Raw genomic sequence first — 23192 nt, forward strand, 5'->3', positions numbered from 1 at the left:
GCTTCTGCTAATGGGTAACTAATCAAAAAGATTGATTCTACTTCTGAATGTCAGTTCTAGGCCATCTATTCCAGACAGTTGGGCAAGGACTTCCAACTGTGTGAGAAGATACTGGGGAAGAGATACCAGGAACAAGGTCTGCATAGGAGCAAGAAAAATCCATTCCTATCCATTTGGCTATTGTTTGATTGGAATTTCTTTTTGATACATTAAAATATCCCTCAATGATATCTGCAGGCTATGCAAAACCAGCTGGACTTCACCAGTTCTGCAGTTTTCTCAGTGACTTATACCTGCTGAAGAGCTTTACTAGCTTGCATGGAAAGAAAGACAGTTACATGAAGGTGGCTGAGGACAGTGTTTCATGGTCAAGTTAATACAAGAACAATTGGATCCCCCAACACAGAAAATGGAGCCAAAGGGTCTCCATGAAGTCAGAACAGGTGATAAAATGGAAATCTTCCTTTCCGATGGTAGTTATAGCATCCTGGTTTGGTTTTGAATTAGACAACAGGTGTGTCCTATCTCTCTCTCTCTCTGTCTCTTTTTTGTAATACAATGATGTGTAAATCAAGTCAAACTAAAGCCAATACTACACACACTCACACCATGGCAGCACCAGCAGATTCTTGTCCAATTTAAGCAGAGAAAAAAACATTAATTGCCCGAGGCAGCTGTGTACAGTCATTTCTAACTACATCCCTTCTTAAAAGTGGAGGGATCTCAGACTATGAGGTCCAGAATCCTATGTGATGGTTGATTTCCAGTTTTGCAATACAAGAGAAACCATTTTGAAATTGCAAGATTGTCAAATCACAATCGAGTTCTAGAGACATGTATTCCTGAAGATTCCTGGGAAGAGTGGTATGTTTTTTTTAAAAGATTTTTTTTCTGCATATATTTGTATTTTAAGGGAAAAGGGTAGATAGAGCTTAGATATTACCAAGGCAAGTATTTATCTGCCCTTCAAATCATCCCAAATCAAAGGACCAAACCTTGTGGTAGGGCAAAATTTCATGATGAGACCTTGGAAGCTACAGAGCTTTTTAGGCTTCCAGACACCCAGCTTTAATGACTTCCATTTATTTCTGACTTGAACAGAGTATGCAACAGTCTGTGTGTGAGTGTATGACTTAAATGCTGGAAAGGCAAAAGAGTATCTGGATTTCTCTTACTGAATAAGCACTGGAGGTGAGACAAAATAATGTCTTTGATTATCCCTTTGAATGTCAACATAGCAGAGAGAAAAACCCCACACATATACACACAAAAAAGAGAGAAATACTGCCTGTGTGTGAACTCTGGACAAAATACATGGAGTTAGTAGCCTAATATTCAGTTGTTTTAAACCAGTATTGTTGTGTTAATGTCAAAGAAGTTCTGCCAATTTACTGTAGCTAAGGATGTGGTGATTAGCTATTTCCATTGCTTGAAAAAGCACATAGAAGAATGTTTTAGAAAATCTTGAACAAAACTAAAAATATTACTACACCTTATATATATGATTCTTAGAAATGGGAAGAAAAGAGCCCTTAACAAAGTAAAAGCAGCAAATTTATCAGTGAGTGTTATCTGACAGTACTAAAGAGTTTTCAGTAGTAAACAAAGTTCAGTTCAATATCAGGTTATCCATTCTATGCGAAGCGGAATTCAAATTGCTGCATTTGTCGTTAAAAAAGGTGTGTTCCCTTTAGATTAAAAGGAAGATGGACTATATCAAAACCTCTTCCAATCCAGTTCCAACTCTTCCCCTATGGTGTCCCTATTCTCAATTCAGACTTATTTCTGTATTTATTTAAGAAGTCACTCCTCTAGGATCCCATGATGTCTTTAGCACATGGACAGAGTATGGACTTTGGTGCCAGGAATGCAGTGCAAGAGGAAAAAAAAATAGAGATCTGAAAAAGAAAAGAAAAAAAAAAAAGAACACAAAACCACAGAGAAAACAAGCAAACAAATGAACCAAAACACATTGGGCTTCAAAAATGAACAACCACAGTGGGGTTCCACTGCAATTTGATTATGTAATAACCTCTTTTCTTTCCCCAGAATGTAATGCAGAGTTGTGAAGTTCAAATGTAATACAGAGGATGTTGTTTGCTAGAGTGGAAACAAAGTGACAATCCAGTTACAATGCCAGGCCTGTTTCCGATACTTTGGAAGAAATACGGATTTTACGTGTTGAGTGTCAATGTGAGTTAGTTTTATTTAGTTCTAGGAACAGAAAGGCTTTGCCTCACTCCCAGGGTGCACACACAAAGATTAGATTCTTCCCATACACTGAGTTTACTTTAACTGTAAATTATTATATACTGCAACAAAGGAGCATAGCATTTCTTCTGTGAGCGAAGTACTGCCAACTTGGTTAGCAGAGAAGAAATGGCTCTTCTTTAATTTTTCCCTTACTATTTATCATGGATCAAATTCTTCCACCTTCTCGCAGTGCATGGTGCCTTGCTCTTAAGAGCAACCCTGCTGCAGGATACAGTAGTACTAAATTTGAGGAAGGTTTGTCAACTCTCAGCATGTTTTAATTAGGGAGGTGGGACTGAGTCAAAAGTTTTGCACAGATTTTAACTTGTGTTTTCTCCATAGTGAAGGGTGCTTGGGGTGGCAACTGGAGTCAGGTACAGGAATTAGTAACTACCTACAGAAATAGATCAAGAAGTCTGGCAAGTTCTGGTACTTAACATTCAGCACGTGATTTTGTGTGGATCGATGTTTAACTAACAGTAACTTGGGCCTTTCTGAATAAAATTACAAAAGATTATTCAATGATAGTTTGCCTCTCAACCAGTCTTCGAATAGGCTTGTTTCATAACCAAAGGACTATGCCAATTTCAGCTAATTTCTCCTAACATACTAGGATTGTCATGACCATGCTATGCAATATAAAGACATATTGGTAATTGGAAATACCAGAGAACAGAGGTGAGTATAGAAATGGTTATTCTAACTATGATTTAAAATACAGATGAACAGAGAGTTCATCACTGACGATTCTGTTCAAAATCAACCACCAGTTTGTACATAATGGATTTTCTACTAAAATAATTGTATAAGACAGCCTTCTGCAAGTGGAGAGTCTAGTACAGATTTTTTAAGGTTCTGCTTCTTCTCACTAACATTATGTCCTTATGGGGACAAACATTTAGGCAATTACTGTAATTATGATAAGAACTCCATTTCCCATACAAAATACAGAAAATGAGTAACCACATAGGACTGTACAATCGCAGTTAACACAATACCTCCCCACCCAAGAAAATCTTTCACTCAGACGGTATGAGATTGTTTATTTGATACACTAGTGTTAAAATCATACAAACACACACGGAAGAAAATTAGGAATTAAATTGTCTTCTATTTGAGTCCCATTAGGGGACCTGAAGGGAGCAAAGAGAGGACAAAGTAATGTGAACTCAGTGTGAAGGAATGTAGCTAATGTTCCTTATCTGACCTCATGCTGAGCCACAGCGCCAGTACGGAGCAGTTCTTCTATGGCATCATCCTTGTACCCCAGCATGCCCTTCAGTATCTCCACTGTGTGCTGTCCAACAAGTGGAGGTGGTTTGGGATGTGACACAGCAAATTCACTATATCTGACAGCTGGTCCTATAAAAAAAAAAAAAAAAAAGCAGACAGGAGGGTATTATTTTCAAAATCCACTGCCTATATTTATATTTAAGTGTCTGTGTTAAAGGGAAGTATCTCATTTTCATGGCAATCTTATCACAGTCCTTATTACAGAAATATTATGTTCTGGAATTCTAGACTAAAAAAAAAATCTAGCTGAGAATAATGTATCAATAAGCCAGTTTTAGGTAGTTCACGCAAATGCAGAATTTCTGAATATTCATCCAACATTTCAGAAGCCCTAGCCTTGTGCCCAGTGGTATGTGTATCAAGGTATTCTAAGCCATACTAAATCATAGGTCTACCACACATTCTAGCTGAATGACAACACCCAAACAACGCCTAGCACACACAATGTGATGTGGTGCAGAAACTTCCATACTGTCTACAACAGGAGGCAGCACAACCGTAAGAACACAATGAAATATCATGTTAACACACTGTTACTGACGTCAGAGCAGTGCACCAGGTGATAGAAAGCACCATCTCCAGTCAGCAACAGTTCAAGTACCTCTGCTGCATGCTCTACTATCCTGTGGTGATATAGAACTGACATCATGCACAGCAAAGATATTTCTATATAGTTTTATGCTTTCTGTCAAAAATACAGGTAGCAGCTGCCATAAGAAAATCAACAATGGTTTATTTACTCCGGCGAGAATAATTGCAAAGGTGGAAATCACTTAGGGAAGCTGGCAAAGATATGAAGAATTTATGTCTATGGCAGGTAGTCAGTTCTCACTTTTTAGCAGCCCTCTGTAGTGAACTGAACAGAGAATTCAGTGTTGTTCAGTACAGACTAGCAGTTATACCATTACTGTCAGTCTCTGAAGACAGAATGCGCCATAGATTTACTCTGGGATCAAAACTGAGATATACACTCAGTGCACGCACAAGAAAGACTAAGTGTTTTTTAAAGAAATAGAGGACCAAAATTTTCCAAATTTTCAGTTGAAAACTTAATACAAAATTCAAGAACCTCTGATGCTTTGGACAAGTGGCAAAAGGATTCCACTATTTACACTTATGGTCTTTACTATATAATAAAAAATAATTTACTGAAAAGGTTATATGTAGTTATGTCTTCATTTATGACAAAACAGCTTTCCTTAGAAATGAAAATAAATACATAAGGCATCTTAAGAGGTAGAACTGTGTTTGACTTCCTTCTGAAGGAATAGGATGTCAACCATCAAGAGAAATAAATCACAGCAAGAAGTCATCCTAAAAGGACACAAATAGGGAAGTACTTAAGTTACTATTTATATAAGGAGAGATTATGACAAAGGTCATGTAGCATTCCAGAATATGGTATCTTTTCAACAGTGTTCATCAACTGTGATCAAATTGTTAACATAGTAAAGTTATCCACTCCCCAAGTGGGACAAAATAAGACAAAGCATGCTTAGAAAAAGCTGATTTGATATGTTCCTGAGGAGTATGCTCCTGGAAGAGGTCAGGTGTGGTTCCTGTGTTCAAAAAGGAATGAAGGTTAAACTGGCACATGATGGACCAAATTATTTAACTTCAAGTTCCAATGAGCAAATAATCAGACTGAAAGTACTCAGTAGATGAGTAACACCCAGCATGTATCTATTGAGAACAAATACTGTACACCCAAACCCTTTTGTCTTTCTACCAGAAGAAGGGCTGGAGGTGAGACACACACCACTAACTTTACATGCCAATAGCCTAGATATAGATGTGCAGTTCCTTCAACTTCCTTTAGAGTCACTGCAGATGAAAAGACACACTTTCAGTAGTAGCAGCAGTTCTTCCAAGGCACTGGTAAATGACTCAACCTGGCCAGAAGGTAGACAAATACCTTATATGCAGACCTCTAAAAGTTCACCGAGATGTCTAAAGTCAAGTGAAATGACCCTCCAGCCACTGGGGTGCCAGATCAAGATTTTACTTCCAGAAAAAAAACTATTTTCCATAAACTCATTGAAGAAACATGGTCTAGGTAAACCTGAAGCCAGATGCAATGCTAAGAGGGAAATCACATTCAGAGAACTGCTACCAGATGTCTTCTAAAACAGAAGAACATTTCAAGTGAGCTCCAGAGCAACCTGTTTAGCACAAAGCACTAATCAGTGTTTAGTGAGTTGACTGATGGAACGCAGATCATACCTGCTCAGATTTCTGAGGACGTCAAGTTTAAACTGACTGTGAAGCAGTTTCATAATGAATCATAGAATCACCAGGATGGAAAAGACCTCTTGGATCATCGAGTCCAACCATTCCTATCTGCCACTAAACCATGCCCCTGAGCACCTTGTCTACCCGTCTTTTAAATACCTCCAGGGATGGGGACTCAACCACAACCCTGGGCAGCCTCTGCCAGTGCCCAGTGACCCCTTCTGGGAAAAATTTTTTTCTGATATCTAGTCTGAACCTCCCCTGGTGCAGCTTGAGGCCATTCCCCCTTGTCCTGTCCCCTGTCACCTGGGAGAAGAGGCCAGCTCCCTCCTCTCTACAGCCTCCTTTCAGGTAGTTGTAGAGAGCAATAAGGTCTCCCCTCAGCCTCCTCTTCTCCAGGCTAAACAACCCCAGCTCTCTCAGCCACTTCCCGTAAGACTTGTTCTCCAGCCCCCTCACCAGCTTTGTTGCTCTTCTCTGAACACGCTCCAGAGCCTCAACATCCTTCTTGTGGCGAGGGGCCCAGAACTGGCTATGCTGGAGAAATGGTCTGATAAACTAAGGTGAAATTCAACAAAGTCAAGGGGAAAGAACTACAATTAATTATAAAATTACAGAGCAGGGACAAATAGCAAGGTAGGAACAGCTAGGGGTTATTCTAGATAACAAAGGGAAGATGAGTGAACAACATCATGCTGTTGCAAAAAAGGCAAGTGTCATACAGGGATACAGGGATGTACAAACAAGAGAGAAGCCTGCAGGACATGTGAAAGAATCTTTTTGCTCTAGTTAGAGCTGGCAGGTCACAGCTGGAACAGTGTCTGGTGTGGGGCCACCACTGCATAGCCACCTGGAACACCTGAGGGAATTCTACAGGACAGCAACTGAAATTATCAGAGAAAATAGGAGTAATTGAACAAATTGGGACTGTGGACCTAAAGAGAAGGGACAGGAAAAAATGTCTTCAAAACTGTCTTCAAAAAAATGTAAAAAAATAACAAACAACAACAACAAAAAAGCCCCAATCTCCTCCAAAATCCATGCAACGTTTCCTGCCAGGATGAAGTAAACCCTTTTTTATGTCCATAATGAATGAGAAATAATTGATTTCAATTGCAACAAAGGAAACTGAAGTTAGGTATTAGAAAAAAAAATTATAATCGTAGGGATAGCAAAATGCTGAAACAGTCTGTGAAAGGAGGCTGCAAAGTTCTTATCAATTAGATCTTTAGGAACAAGAAATATTCTAGCCCAATTGATCCCACAGCTGATCTCTGGGGCTTGCCGATGGATTAGATGATCTCTTACTGTCCCTATCATTCACTGATACTCATGAAAGCTAAGAAACAGCATACATCAGGGATAACATTTTTAATAACTTATTCCTCTAATTCTACTCACTTTGAACACAGTTCAATTTTCAGAGGAGATCTGAAGTGAGAGATTAGTACATTTTTAAGGGACAGGTGACATCATGAGGCAATAATTGTATTAATTCCTCTTCCTAGGACTTACTGAGGGTTGAACTGGCACTAGTGCAAGCCACAGGAATGATCTATCTGTGCCAACTGAAATCCTTCTGAAGATAATTTCAGAGCAAAAATGCCCCTTAGAGATTTGTTAGAGTCTAGAAATTCAACATAGCCACAAAACTATTAGGCAATTTCTGTTAAAAATATAATAATATCTACAGCAACCTTATTTCAGGTGTATCTGAGAACTCTTTATACCAAGAAATCAGCAAACCACCAAAGAAACTAGTTTAGTAGCCATATGCTTTTCATCTGCTTGTGCAAATCTTTGCTAGCATAAAAATCTCAAACCCTGAGAGTCTTCGCGGTGATATCAAAAGACACAGAATAAAACCTCTAATGAGAGAAAAACAAAACTGACATTAAGTGAACAACAGGCATAGAATGCTTCACACTTCCCAAAGAAATTAATCTTACAAACTAAAGCATGCTAGAAACTTGCACAGCAATTATAAAACCAGTGTCTTCCTTGAGCTTTTATTGTTTGATGCATAATTCATCATGCTAGTTTTCACTTTGATAAAGTTATAAAGTTATCTACATTCATTCAAAGGAGCTACTTGCTAATGATCCTTCATTAACGATTCTCTGTTCTTTCCTTGTGTAACTTCTACTTGGCTTCTGTGTCAATTAGGAGGGTGCAAAGCTTGCCAGTCAGGCTTCAGCAATCCCACGCTCCTACTGAACAACGCTCCCAGAGAGCTACCAGCAGAATGCTATGCAAATGCTAATTAAACACAACTGCCTTATGAGGAAACCATCCCTTGAGGCAGAAAGAGGTGAACTGCTTTAATTAAGGTCAGAAGCATTTGCATGTGGGTGAGTTACAGCGAGCCTTGCAGATGAAATCAGGCCTTTGATGGGGTAGAAGCAGGGTTACTGGTTGGAGGAGGTAAGACAGCAGTCACCTGTGCACTCAATTCAGCCATGAAGTCAAAGAGATACATATTGTCACCTGAAAAAAGCAATGAAGGAATGAGTGGGAGTTCTGGTTTGCCTTTGTCTTGTTAAATTAAAAGGAACTTGTTTCTCTTTTTGCTTTGATTATCGTTGCCAGTAAACAAAAGAGCTCTTTCACCACATTTAAATTCTAGGCTAATCTTCATTTATTATTATTATCATTTTGACTTTGGCACATTGCTAAAATACAGGCTGTGAACACCACATATTGTACAAGAGTTAATAGTGCAATAATAAATCAAAATTTGTAGCAGTTGCCACCACAATGACTGTACCAAGATATCTGGAAGACTTCCCTGGTACTTGAACTCAACATCATTGTAATAAATTCCATTTCTTTGGTGCCTATCTAATATATTATTGCTAAGCATCAAACTGAGCTATTAGATTAAGGCATGCTGAACATATTAAACCAAAGGACAAAAATAAGATGAAACGTCTGAAACAGGTCCACAAGAAGAGCCTTATGAGAATGAAATGCCTTTGAACATTCACCCTAAATTGGTGAAGGACATGGTAGTCTTTGCAATGTGTCACTGGGCATAGCTGAGATTTGGGGCTGCAGAAGCAAGTCAGTTTTACCCTACAAGTAGCAGAAACTAAAGTTGAATTTGAATTATATTAAAGGTGCCAAGAAAAGTATAGAACAGTGGATAAAGATAATAATTTTTGCCTTGTCCTGACATATAGCAGTCCTGCAGCATTGTGCAGCAGTCACCGAATAACACTTTTTCTACAGCACAGGTTGGAGCATATTGAAGCAATCTAAGTCTCAAACTACGTAGAGTGAATCAGACCCAGGGACAGCCAAGCTCAGGGAAAAGTCAAGATTATTTGTTATTATCCACGTGGGACAAGGAAAAGAAATAGTACATTTCAGCTAATGTATGTGTATACATTCTGCTTGCAACATATCACCTACATTGGCAAAAAAGAGCAATGAGAAACCCAACATCACTCAGTCAATTCTACTCCAGCTCACAGTGCACTTTGTATATATGTGGGAATCACGTGAAAACAAACCAAACACTTGCGCCTTTTCCAACAACGTGGTGTTGCTACATAACAGTTTTGCAATTCTAATGAAATATCACCAACAGTCAACAGTGATGGCCCATAGCCGATACATTTGCACCCTGATCTCTTATATGATACAGGTCAAGTGTTTGGAGCATGCAATCAGCTGATTATGAAACAAACCTAAAGGAGGATCAGCAGGAAACAAGTAGTGACTTTTAAGATGATGAAAACAATACAGAATAAGTCAGCAAGAGGGGCTTCATAGCTGGATGGATATTTGTGCATTAGAAGTGACATGTGCAGGGATATGTTACCAGGAGTACACCAGAGGGACTTCATTTTGAGTGTCTGAGCTCTCCCTGCCAGGACTTCTGTCAATCTGTTACTCACAGCTGGGAAGATGAGGTGCCCAAACACTCAGTACAGCCCAGCTCAGCTACACTGCCTTTATACCAGGCTCCTTCTCCTTGATGAAACGCAAAGTAGAAAAATACACACAGACAAAAAAGCTCATTAAAAGTTCTGCTAATATGAGTAGTGCAGACAGGCTTCGAGGAATTCTCCAGAATGAATGATCTGTTCCATTTTAACTGGGGAACTCTGACATTTTTCTATTTGTTACCACAGATCTGAAGGTTTGGGAGGTTGGGGGGCTTTTTAGGAATCTCCTTAATCACTGGGAAAAATCTGGTAATTTACCTTTTAAGAAGTACTTGTAAGAGATCTGGGGGAAAAAAATCCAAAACAAGTAATTAAGGAGGTAATACTCAAAGACTTTCTCCTTCTCGCACTGCAGCTTCCACTTCCTCCCCCACTTAGAGCACAGCCACACAGTGTTCACTTGGCATCCAGCACAGCTGAGAGGGTGGAAAACTTTGGCAGAATGAGTAGGAATGACTAACTGAGAGCAGAGAGGATGGACAAACTTTTTCAAATGGTAATAAAAAAAATAAACCTTGTTCTAGGTGCCATACAAACACAGATATAAATAAATCAGTAAATAGTGGTAGTAAATAGTAAAATCAGTAGGTTAGTAAATATTATCAATACTAGAAATATCTACGAGTCACCCGTTCACCTTTTTCTCATTTGACCAATGTTGACTGCCATGGGAGAGCTCTGAAGATTCTCCAATATCACAAGAGTCGAGAGTATGAATACTGAAGCATTGTGAGGGCAGTGAGTTGACAAGCAGAGCATAAACAGTTTATGAGTGATAGCGATAGATGGGTGTTTAAAAATCAGGCCACTTTTAAACTCATGTTTAGGCATTCAAAGCATCCATTACCTAATTCCTAAAATCCTTTGCCAAGTACATTTAGAAAAGTACTTCTTTACCTGGAGCTGCATATATAGAAATGCATTAAAAAAACATTTTATGTATTTCCTATCAACCAACATCCTGGATATAATCAGTGTAAATACCACTCAACATTTATATAATGCTTTACACTTCCAAAGTGTCACCATACTAACTGCACCTAATTAATCTTGCATGACTGCTGGAGTAAAGGAAATCATTTATCAGTCATTCTGGTTGCATATTTGAGAGTAATCCCGCATAATTGCACTATTCCAATAACACAATTTTGCGAGAGGACTCTTGGCATCAAAAAGCTTTAAGAAAGTTTTAGTAAGGTGGTGTATGCTGCTTCCCACATGTATCACCTCACAAAACTAGAAATTTGGCCTAACTTTTTGCACAGACTCATGTTGTCCTGCTCCTTCCCCAAACCCCCACAGACTTTAAGAGAAGATTCAAAGAAAGACAGGAAGGAAGATGACTAGTAAAAATACCCAGAGGTGGCAATTTTAAAGAACTATAAATCCCCTAGGCAATAATCTGTAGGTCCACTTCCTAAGGAAACAAGTTTACGTGTCTGTTCTGTCTTTCTAATCATCTGTTTGTCTGCCTTGTCCCTGCCACACACAGTAAATTCTGGACTTGTCAATCTCGACAAAAGTGTAGAAATCTCAAGGAAAATTAAGTTCCTACCAGTGTTGTGAAAAGTGACAACTGCTGAAGAACTGATACCCAAATTAGAGCCAGATGACATTAAAAAAACCCAAAAAACTCAGCTGTTGTATATACTGTTTGGCTGCCAGTCAGTACAGACAAATCTCTTTTAAGAGTCACCAAGTACAGACTGTCCTTCGCTGGGGAGAAAAGGCCTAAAAGACATAAGCAACATTCAGGTTATCATAAGGATTACAAACAGGAATTACAAGGGATCTAAGTCTGAGGTAAAACAATATTTAGTTCTAGTGTTCATGGAACAACTTCTTCTAGGCATCCTTTCTACAGTACTGTGGAAGATGAATTCGGGCTGTGCAAGCTCAAGGCAAGGGCTTCTAGTTTAACACAAACTGCTCTTGCAACTAGATGGCAAAGAAGAAGAGTAACTGGGAGAAGCCCTGCAAAATCTAAAAGGAAAAACCTACGGGGCAAGACTAAATTACTGAAAATACAAGCTAAAACCATACTTTGTTTTAAGTCATAATCTAATCAATACAAAACCTGATATGTAATCCCACCACAGGATGCAAGTTAACCACAGGATGTGTACCTAATGCAGAAATTACAGGGTGATGCTCAAAGCCTTGTGCTACGCAGGAGGTCAGACTATATGAACATACTGGTTGTTTCTGGGCATAAAACATATGAATTTCTGAAATGCCCATAGGCAAAACTGTTTGCACACAACAGGGCTGGGGTTAAGAAGGCCTACCTAAACCTCTTCTGATACTTTGGAGATCAAGCCACATATTGTTTCACGTAGGCATCTTTAACTGTAAATCCAAAGTCCTTAATTGCTGTATATTAAGCAGAGCAATTACTGAGAAGTGTGCTCCTAGTATGCAACAAGAAAAATCAAAATGCTGCCTGAAATGAGCCCCTTGCAAGGACAGAGAATTGCCTAGTTGCAACATGCTCACATGTTTCTGGAAGTTGATTCATGCCCCCAGCTGCGCGGGAAGGCAAGAAGCTCCTTGGGGCTCTCCTACTGAGCCTGGTGAAAACTATTTGCAAGTCCCATACCTTGTGGTTACTGTGACCCTGCATGCTGGAACAAGACACGCCAGCCAACACAGAAAGTGTCTGTATCTCCTCAATAAACCAATTTGTCCTTTCCTGTGTCCTGTCTCCAGCTATAAGTAAGATTCTTTGGCTCTTCTGAGACCCCAAAAGTAATACTCTTGTCCAGCTGTGCATCATCAGAGTGGAAGCAGATGAGCTCGTCCTTACAGATGAGATCTTCCTTAGTCTTAGGCAACCCACTGAAGCCCAGATACCTAAAGTTGATTCTAGCCACTTAATTCAGGGGTGCAAGACAATGCACACCAAAGAGCATACACAGCCTGATCCTAAGGCCAGGCATAATTTTCTCTCTAACCTCTTATTTGCTGAAGCAGCACTTTTTCATGGTAGGAGGCTTTAAGGTCTCCAAACAAAAGGTAAAAATAACTAAAAATTAAAAACTCTTGGACCTTCTTTTAACAAAAATCTGAAAGAATATTCAAAATTCTCTCCTAAGCAATTTTGAAAAATTTGTTTGTCACTGACAAGATTCTCAAGTCTGATCTTCTACCTCCTTGGGAACATTATTCTGTGATATGTTCTTGAAGTATTCATCTAATTATTTCTGTACCCTCCTATAAGCATGGGCATTTCTCAAGTCAGGGCATAGATTATTGCACAGAAGAAAAAGCATTTTTCTATGTCCCCTTTCTATATCTTTAAAGAGCAGACCAGCTCTTTTCAGTACACCTTGTAGTGGGAATTTATGTTAAGATGTCTTTTTTGTGATGGTTCTAATCATGCTGCTCTGAGTATTTTCAAAACCAGAGGTAGACTGTAGGTTTACCTGGCAATCTTGTCCGATGGTAGGTAGAATAGAAAGTGAGCTGGATGGCAAATGGTTTATGACAGAAGTCTGTCAAATTCCTTTGCTTTAGTTCCCTAACCTCACCATAACCTACCTGTGTATTAGTACAGATGATTTATTCTTTTATTTAGGATGATTAATGTCTCATGACTTCCACCTTAGCCTGTTAAGAAAAAGAAAATGAAAAATGAAAGCCTTCTTCAGTCCACCTGTTGCAAACTATTTTCAATCACTTCCTAAGATCTCTACATTGACTAATTTTTTCTCAACAATCTCTTGATTTGGCCAGAGTATTAAGTCTCAGAAGGGGTGTATTGTATTGTTATAAAAAGTCAAAGATCAGACATTTAGATGTCAAATCATGTTTCTGTCATGTTGTATGTGTATTGCCATGCACATTAATTCTACTCATCTCTAGACCATTTTTCTGTGTCTACAACACACGGGCATATAAACCTTCACATTTGGAAAATTCAAGAGTCAGTCGATACTTTATTGCCTGGTTAGTGACCCACACCAAGTAAGTATTTGCTGAGTGAGTATTAATGGAAAAAGCCATCAGCAGCAGCACAGCCAAGGAAATTCTGGTGGTTGAAATTCTTCAGCACAGACAACAGCCAGGTAACTCTATGTTTGAGCACTACGGAAATATTTAGAACTCAATTCTCAAGCAAGGCATTTGTGATTAAGTAGGGCTGAGCACTATGCACAGGCTAACCATTCTTCCAAAAGCTCTCCCACTCCACCCTCCATTTACTTCTGCCGTCCCTTGTGCAGCAGAATGAGGCCAGTTCAAGTGCACAGGGACTTTCCCTGGCAAAGGAAGATGGGAAGGGATTTGATACTTTGTTTTGGATTACTTGAAGAACTGCAAATTACATTTTTAGCTCTTTTTGGGTAAGGTGCCCAGACTCCTTGAGGCATCGGCTACTAAAAAAGCTGGCTGAGTTTCGAAAAACACTGTGCAATCTGGGACAACTGTTTTTGAGTATCATACTTGAGACAACTTTAAAGAGGCCCAGTTTCCAGAAAAAGCTGAAGACATCTGAAATTTTTTCTTTCAGGATGTCTCGGTTTGACTGTGCAGAGACATCTGGTATTCAAAGCAGAAAAGAAGAGCAAATATCCCTCACTGAGCAGGGGAAAGTAAAACTCTAGACATATAACTCCTTTCAGTCACTTTTTTTCCCCCCATTTCCTATTTAAAAGCAATCATTAGGTTAACATTAACTTCTTTAAAGGGAAAGAGAGAGCTTAAACTGGAGTCTGACAGTGGGACTAGAGAGAGGGCACACTGTAGATTAGGCTGTTTTTTCCACTGAGTTCTAAGTGACAATTTGATCACTTCTGCCTCAGTGTGAAGGACTGGGAACAGCTTTTGGCTTTCCATTGTCTGCTGCCAATCCCTGACATGTGATATTCAGCTCATCAACTCACAAATATCAAAGCAGCATGGGGCAGGAGAAACAACCGTTTCAAACCAAGCAGCCTTCAGTTTGGTTTTGGTTGTGTGGGCATGACTCTATGAGTGTTTGTATGTCAGTTAAGTATAGGCTGGTTCTGTATTTAAGCTCTTGTGGTTTCAAATATTTGCCAGCCTTTACTCCATCAGAAGGGATTTCAGTGTTGTATTCTACCCTACAATGGGCAAAAGAGTCAGAAATCATCTCTCCTCACCCACAAAGACTAGAGTAGGATTAAGAAACAGAAATTTAAGAGTCAGACACACCCATGAAGAGGAATGAGGCACAAGGTTCGGAAGCCATCCAAAGCTCAGTTGCCTATCCCCTTACTAAACTAAACTAAAAAGCCTCTTTTTGCTCAAGAAGACAACTGACAAACTGGGGAACAAAAATTAAAATCAGATTGGAACCAGCCATGCATAAGCAATACCCCATTTTAAATGTGCACAAATCGGTATCATTAAAATACTCCCCTATTCTCTCTTTTTCTACCTCCTAATTCTTCAGGCTGTTTCCGTTAGGTCCCTTTTAAACTGCACAGCAAAATGCTTTTGCTGAAATGGTTCGTAATTTTGAAGCCCTAATCTTAAGCAGCAGGTGCTTAGTTTTAATGGAATTTTTCCATCCCTGAATGTCTGGGAGCATCAGTAGCACCTCCCTCCTACACAACCCCTCATCTTTGATGCTTTGCCATTCGTACTTGTGGGTTTTCATTTACTGTATTTCTGCTTTCCACAATCTGCTTTTTCACTGCATACTCATCGACCTCTCCTCTTCTTTCTTTTACCTCATATGATTGGCAAGTGCTGTCTCCTAAAAATCCTTATAAAATATGAAGGGCCTTGCTGCCTCTGGCCTTGCTATCTCTGGCCTCATTTTCAGCAGTGCTGTGTCTACTTTACACTGCAACAGTAATTTAAAAAGGCCTTAGAGCGGTTGCAAAGATTTGCATCACAGAAACAATTACATTTTAAATTGCAGAGAACCTAGGGCTTCTCCACACAAAAAATCTGGGACCAAAATTACAGTTGGTTTTACTTCAATCAATTAGTTATTTTTGAGCAAGTCTGTATGTGGGCACTTTTGTTTCATACAAAGAGTATGAAAAGAGGTTTTGTTTCCATTTAATTTTAGCTTTTTTGGCCAATCTGATTTTAGTTAATGTTCTCTTATGATTTCCTATTTTGAATTAATATAAATTATTTTGTACAGGCCTAATCTCAAGCAAAATACAAGGGAAAAGCATCCACACTCAGTTTGCAATGCCATATCTAAAAGTATGGATTGGAAGTATCAGTGCAAACTTGAGTTTATGGAAAAAAAAATGGGATTCACATCCTAACATTAGAACTAGAGATGTTGAAGTAAGTCAATGCCTGCTCTGCCTTGGTGTTGGTAGATTGCTCCTGAACACTGTACAATTTAATGAAGTCTAACCATCAGTTGATTCTAACATTCAGGAATGCATCTCCCTAGTTTGTACTGTAGTTAGCCTTATAAGTCTATTTTTACTAGCTCTTAAGGAATAGTTTCTACTTATCTTCACTTGCCTTTCTATTGCTAATGAAATATAAATGCATCTTGGTACATAACTCTTGCTCAAAAAACAACGACATGCCAAAGAAACTACTATAGCCTTATTCCCTAATAACGTGAAACAAATTTGACTGAAAACTCTGCCTTTTAAAACATGAATCTGCAGCAGTAAATCACAAGGGCTCACATTGCCTTCTCATAACTAAATTTTAATTGAGTTTTCCATTCTTAACAAGGCAACCCAATTCCAGAAAGTCATACCAGCCAATTCCTTAATCCACAAAGCTCAGAGGCTATCTTCTGCACTGACAGCATGTAAAAATGTTTAATGCTAACACAAATACCTTTCATAGATTATTCTGATTCTCAGGCTGATTTCTAAGCCAGCTGTTCTCTGCCTGATTCAATGTGCAGATTTCATTTTAAAATGCAGACTATTCCCTGGTTACCTGCCTTACAACTAGATCTTACAGGTGTAGGCCATGTTTGTAATGCTTGTTCATCCACTTGCAGGAAAAAAAATAAAGTAAAATACTTCATGTAGCTTTCCTAGATTCTAATGTTTTCTCCCCAACTTTCAGATACAGTATCAACTGAAGAATGCCAGGAATTACGTCATGCTTTATATATGTATGAGTTACAGATTATTTTCATTAATTTCAAAGCCAGATGCTATTTTGCTTAAAGTAACCCTGGATGGTACACTCTTTAGATAGATAGATAGATAGATAGATAGATAGATAGATAGATAGATAAAAAAGATGAACTTGCTATGACATAAAAACGTTTAAATCTACCTTGATTATAGATCTGTTACTGCTTTGTTCTTTTTCACAGAAGTAGTGTAAATAGCTTCCTGCTCCTGCTGGGCTTATTCTCTCTATAGGAATTTTGACAAAGAAATAATAGCAAACACAAAAAAGAAATTATGAAAATATAAGAAACTAATCAGAAGAAACTAATAATCATCTAATTGCAAGGTCAACTATAGTGCAGACTGCAGAGATGGGAATCCAAACAGTTGGATTTGGCTCCTTGCTCTATCACCAGTCAACTCTATGATCACAGGCAAATCACATTCTCTTGCCGTATCCTTGTATTTCCTGTACAATTGTGTTAGCCTTGCCTATTTAGACTATAAAATATTAGGGACTGGAGTATTCTCTTACTATTTGTTTATACAGTGTCTGACACAATGGGCCCCACTTCATATTGGAATGAAATACAAACAATAATTTTCTGATATCCTGTCTCCCAGAGCTGCTTCAGAGGAGTATGAACCACTGTCCAAAGTTATATCTGATAAATTGTGCATTAATCTGTTGTGGGAGAGATTTCTTTCTAATCCGAAATCCATCTGTCTTGCTGTGCTGCAAATGATAGTTTCTGGGCAGAGAGCATACTAATTGCAGGATTAAACTGTTAGCTAACTCTTGGGTGGAAACTGTTTCCCATAATGTGGTAGAAAACACATGTTGGTTTCTGTCTGCAGATCCTTGAACATCACAGGCCTGATCTTGACTGGGATATTTAGGTCCTCTATGGAACTATGCCTGTGCTATATAATTCAATTAAAATTAAATAATAACTAGCTATCAAAAAGTATTATTGAGATTTTAGTGGCTCCAGCACTGCTTAGCCTGGTTTAGTTCCTCTTTGAAGGCAGAGACAATTGTGCTGCATGTAATGAATTCTACACTTTCTCCAAATAAGAAGCACACAAACGTAGAAATGAAAAATTAAATATAATTTTTGGTTATGCCTCTTAGAATTGTTCCAATTTTACAAACACACAGAGTTTTGAAACTTTTAAAACCTAAACTACATCTTTGTGTGTAACGGTTCACTGTAATAGCTCTTGTTTCTTTAGCTGTGCACATTATTTATTATTTACTGAAGTGAATGACTGACATCACTGATGTGACAAAGACCCCATTCGTAAGCTGCAAGAAACAGCTGGTCCCCAACATCTTTTCTTCCCATGGCTACATAGAGGGAGCAGATAGTAGACTGCCAGACACAAATGTGGCATAAATTTTTCAGAAATTATTCTGCTTACATCTCGTCTTTTTAGGGCTCTTCAGTCAAAAGCCATCTTGCTAACAAAATACTAAACTTATCATATTCTTAAAATGTACTAAAAATGCTGGAGACAGACACACTTTTCAGAAAAGCCAGATTTTTTTTAAGACAAAGTCATTTGTAAATTTAATCTGACTTTTATGGTTGTGGTTGCATGCAACCTTGAGACATCACAGGCAGTACCATCCAGTCAAGAGCTCTCAACTATATTTTGCAATATTTGAACCAAATCCTTATGCCAGAAAGCACTGGTAAATCTAAAAGCAAAGTTAGCTGGGTGGAGAGGGGGGAATGGAGCAGGGTGAGATCTGCAGTAGGCTAAGACAATAGTTGCTTTTTATGCTTAGGAGTTCATAAAAAGTTTTGTGTTTGGGAAAATACAATTCCTTTAGAGGATGGGATTATGGATCCCAGAGAAGAAGCTAAGTATTCCCATCCTTAGTTTCTGCTCCTACCACCTTCTAACTCCTCTCTGACCTCATCCTAAGGTGGCCTAATCAATATTGTGTTACCACAGTGAAGTCTGCCTTTCCAACAAAGCTATTTCCATATTTCTCTGCTTGGCGCTACTCTTTGTAACCCTTTGCCAACTAATCACATGTGGGCAAACCATCACCCTTTCACAGAAACTAAAATAAAATAAAAGCTAATAAAAAAAGCAAAAGAACACCCATAGTGGCTCAGTACATTATACCACTCTGACAACGGTCAAAAGTAGATACTCTTGAAGGAGTATGAGAATATGGCAGGAACATCCAATATTTCCCCATGATAATCCTCCATCCTCTAACAATCCACAGCGCAGCTCTGGTCTCCCACCCACCTCTTTGCATACTCCCCTATTCTTCCCCAATCCTTCTCCCTAGTCTCACATTAACCAACACCTACTCTAACATCTTGAGGATAATCACCACACAGAACTTAATATACAGTGAGATAATATATCCCATGTAGATCAATTACTCATCAGCTTTCAATGCACTTTCTTATTCCCAAAACCTACAACTCCCCACAAGACTTTTCATCAAACCTTAAGTCCTATTCCCCTTCACTCCTTCTCCCACTCCCTCTCCAAATCCGATTTTCTACTGACCTTAAATACTGAATATTCTGAATGCTTGATATTCTTCACTATTTACATTTTTCTAGTTCATCAGAGTACTCTGTCACCTATTTTTTACATAAGCCGACCAATTGCACATTGCCACAAAGATTAGCAAGCACTTCTGACTAAATAGAACACATTTGCTGAATTCTTCCTCTGGATTTGTTAGATCTCTGCAGCTGGGATCTATCCTTAATGATAAACCAAGTAACCTCACTTTGCAGGGTGCACTGCAATCAACATATTTTAAGCAGGTGTGGGAAAATGCAGCAAAGCAATAATGACTTCCAAAAGTGCTAGCAGAACCCAAATTCAGGCTGAAAGATGTCATGCCAATTTAATACATAGAGCAAATTTTTGTAATTTCTGTGTCTGGATTATCCAGTCTTCTTAGAGGCCAACCACAAACAAAACTAAAACCAGATTCAGACAAAGAAATCAAATAGGGTGGACTTATTTAATTTTACATTATTTAGAACTTTCAGTGGAACTATGTTATTTATATACAGGCAACAGCAATCTTAGAGTAGCACAGACTTCTGCACTGGGTATGAGAAACAACTTTTCTTATCAGAGCAATACAAAAATGCAGGGGGTTGGGTGGCTCAGAGGAAAGACATGACCAGGCCATCTGTATTCATTCTTCTAGGTCAAGCAGCAGGAGTGGACTCTCCTATGTAAAAAGTCTAGATAGTCAGCTTCTTAAGTACGGCACTCTCACAGGCTAATACAGGTGAGCATATGCTTCCCCTCCACCTCTGTTCCCACCCAGCTTTGACTCATAATGGAACTAGAAGGAAATAAGGCCACAGTTTTCACAAATGACAGAGTAGAAACTCAGGGTGCTTTTACTTTTGGATCTGAGCTGCCTGTAGTAGTCCTAATTTAAAGAAGGTGCAGTCTTTAATGAAATCTGAAGGTTCAGTCTTTAATGCATCTTCAGCTGGGTAACCAAAACCAAACTCCAAATCACTTACCCAATTTAAAAGTTCATCTTAATTAACTATTTTAGTGCTGTAGTTGTATTCTTTTGTAAAGCCTTCTGAATCACTATGAAAATGTTATACAACATCAGTCCAAACTCTATTAAAATAATTTGGTCCTGCTTGGTTTGTAGACACAGGATACATGGAGAACACACGTCTTCTTTATACAGTATGCCTTCCGTGATCTGTGGAAACTGCTGTTGAGATCTATGGCAAATGGCAGCATGCAAATAATCCTTACATCTGCGTGCAAGTAAACGCATGAGTTTCACCGAAGCTGCTCACATTGGACATTTTTAGTGAGAAAGACAGAAAGGAAAATAAGATTCTTTCTTATCGGTTTTAATTAAACAGTAGACGATTTCCTTATTTCCTTTCATACTAAGGTATATTTTACAACTTGAAGTTTTTAATAGGATTCAGCTCCTGGTTTTTAAATTAAGCTTTGACTTTTGCTATCCACCACGTTTAATTAAAAGGCCATAAATACACTTTCAAATAAAAGATCTAGGACCAGATTCAACAAATATTTAGTCATTTAAGCATAGCATAAAATCAATGTACAAAGTATTTAGAAACCAGCGTATTTTCGTGAACCTGAGCTATTTTTTAAATTTTCTGAGCACTTCAGAAATAAGATTCCTTTCTGAGAGGCCACAAACTGATAACTCAGGGAAAGTAAACCACTGATCACTTAAAAGTCTTCTTTTTTTTTTTTTTTTTTTTTGTTATTTCTGGATAAAATCACAATGAAGATACAAAAAAATAACGTGCTATTTTCATTACAAGCTGCCACCAAGTTAACAATAGCTTTTCAGGGAGAAAATACGGTTAGAGGAAAGCTCTTAAGAAAAGAAGGAAGCAGAAAAGGGAAAGGAGAGAGCAACTGTAAATGTGGGCAAATGCAGGAAGAAAACACTGTAACACTGTTAAGCTTTTAGAAGAACTGCTTATGTTCACGTACATCTGACTCCTGAACCAAGTATGTCAAAATCAATAGTTATGATAGTACTAAAAACGTGGCAAAATTCTTTGATTTCTCTACAGCACTGTAGCATAGGAGTAGGAATATATTGAATATATCTCTTTCTAAGATTCAGAAATTTTAATTAAGTGATAGAAACAGAGGAGGTCTGAGGTTTGTTAGAAGACTGGACTACAAGGTGTGATATTTCCCTTAAGTGCAAACGAAATATTCTCTGTTACAGAGATAGGCCTTTAGAATTGTTGAAAAAGAGGGGGGAAAAGGAAAGAAAAATCCTACTGAATTGCAACACATTGTGAATAAGAAAGAGCGCTTGTAAAGAAGAGTGTTTCTGATGTGATGAATTTATTATCAGTTCCTAGTCTTACACTTTCAGTATAATTATTCATATAAACTCAAACAGAGTTTGGAGAAGAAATAAATTCCATACCAGAACATCTAGATCTCGATTTCAGCTGCTTACATGTGGATGAGCATCCTACTTATACATACAAATGTATTGACATTATATAGATGCATACATTATTGCATTCATACAACAAGATGATTACGAGATATACATACTTACTCAGCACTCTACTAATAAGACACAGGTTTTCAAGTGCTTACTATCCACATGAAGGATATTATCAACAAAAGGGGGCACATGGTTTCGGGTTGCTTCCTTCTAAAAAAAGCCTGACCCTTATGAAATGACATATTTGACATTTCCAGCACAAATCTGATGAGGAACAACAACTGGACACAGCTATACAATTCTAGCATGTTCACTAACTTGTTATACAGTTGTACATGAAGTAGTTACTGGGTTGTAATCCAGCAAACCACTACAGTGTGTGCTTAAATGACCCATTCTCCTCAGCTGTACTGGTATTTGCCAACTTAACTCTTCGTTTATTGTGAAGGTCTAGGTAATACTTGCATGGAGTGCTGAAGTTCTTGAGCAGCACCTGCAGTATTGACTATGACTATTAAATTTCCCTTAGAGCAATGCTGCTAAACCTTTAATATGATGCATGCCAATATGCCTGGCTGCAAGAAACTTGAGAACTTTACACTTAGTGGGCATGTTGCCTTCATGGTGTGTGTCCTGCTCAGTCGTAATCTCCTTACCTGTCCACAGTCAGGAACCTAGCTAGGCATGGTATTGTCTCCTTCCCACCAATGCATCCTCTTTTTTTTTTTGACAATAAACCAGGGTCTGGGAGAGCAAGGAACAAGAGTCCGGATCACAGACAGCAGGGATGATTAACCAGCTGGAACTTTGAGCTGTGAAGGTCCCTGGGTTGTGGAGAACAGACTCATGGAAAACAGACATAAAGAGCAGGGAAAAAGATATTGAAAGACCAGAACCTGGAACATGTCAGTATTCCACTGCAATGAGGAAAGAATCACCCAGTGACAAGTAGGTAGTCAAGTATTGCAGTGCATAGAACTAATTTACTGTGAACTTAGAGCAACTGTTCTTTGTCCCTGTGAAACAGAGATAATAGTTCTTAAGTGTTTTTCAAGATGTTAAGGTTTATGATTTTATCTGTTGTTTTGATGCAATGGTAACAGATCCATCGAAGTATCTTAGGCAAATAGGAGCTGTATTTTCCAACTAAATTTACGCAAAAAAAAAAAAATTCAAACAAATGAAAAATCAAACTTACTTTTTAATTTCATGTGAGTTAAAGAAATGAAAGACAAAAATGAAATAGACTGCTGTAATCCTAAGAGTGTACTGCACACACATAACTTCCTTCCTTATTTAAAAGAAAGACAAAAGCAAGGTCACTTTTTCAGTTTCAATGACATGGCCCAGAGGGCATCAATCTCCTCCTGTAAAGACACACTTCTAGGAAAAAATGAGACT

General features: G+C 38.4%; 1 protein-coding gene across 3 annotated transcripts in view; it reads right to left on the minus strand.

Moving 5' to 3' along the window:
* Positions 1 to 2013: 2013 nt before the first annotated feature.
* The window catches only part of SUGCT (succinyl-CoA:glutarate-CoA transferase), a 329484-nt gene continuing 308305 nt past the window's right edge, over positions 2014 to 23192 (minus strand). The window contains exons 14-16 of one of the 3 annotated variants that reach the window (XM_054059902.1): positions 16974 to 17056; positions 13272 to 13340; positions 3477 to 3615 (exon numbers count right to left, since the gene is read on the minus strand). In XM_054059902.1, the coding sequence (XP_053915877.1) occupies positions 13314 to 13340; positions 16974 to 17056 (110 nt within the window). In that variant the 3' untranslated portion in view covers positions 3477 to 3615; positions 13272 to 13313. Of the gene's footprint in view, positions 3616 to 13271; positions 13341 to 16973; positions 17057 to 23192 lie in introns of all 3 variants that reach the window. The other 2 variants (XR_008448763.1, XM_054059901.1) reach the window with 2 other exon arrangements.

The sequence above is a fragment of the Cuculus canorus genome, chromosome 2 (assembly GCF_017976375.1).
Source record: "Cuculus canorus isolate bCucCan1 chromosome 2, bCucCan1.pri, whole genome shotgun sequence".
Taxonomy (NCBI): Eukaryota; Metazoa; Chordata; class Aves; order Cuculiformes; family Cuculidae; genus Cuculus; species Cuculus canorus.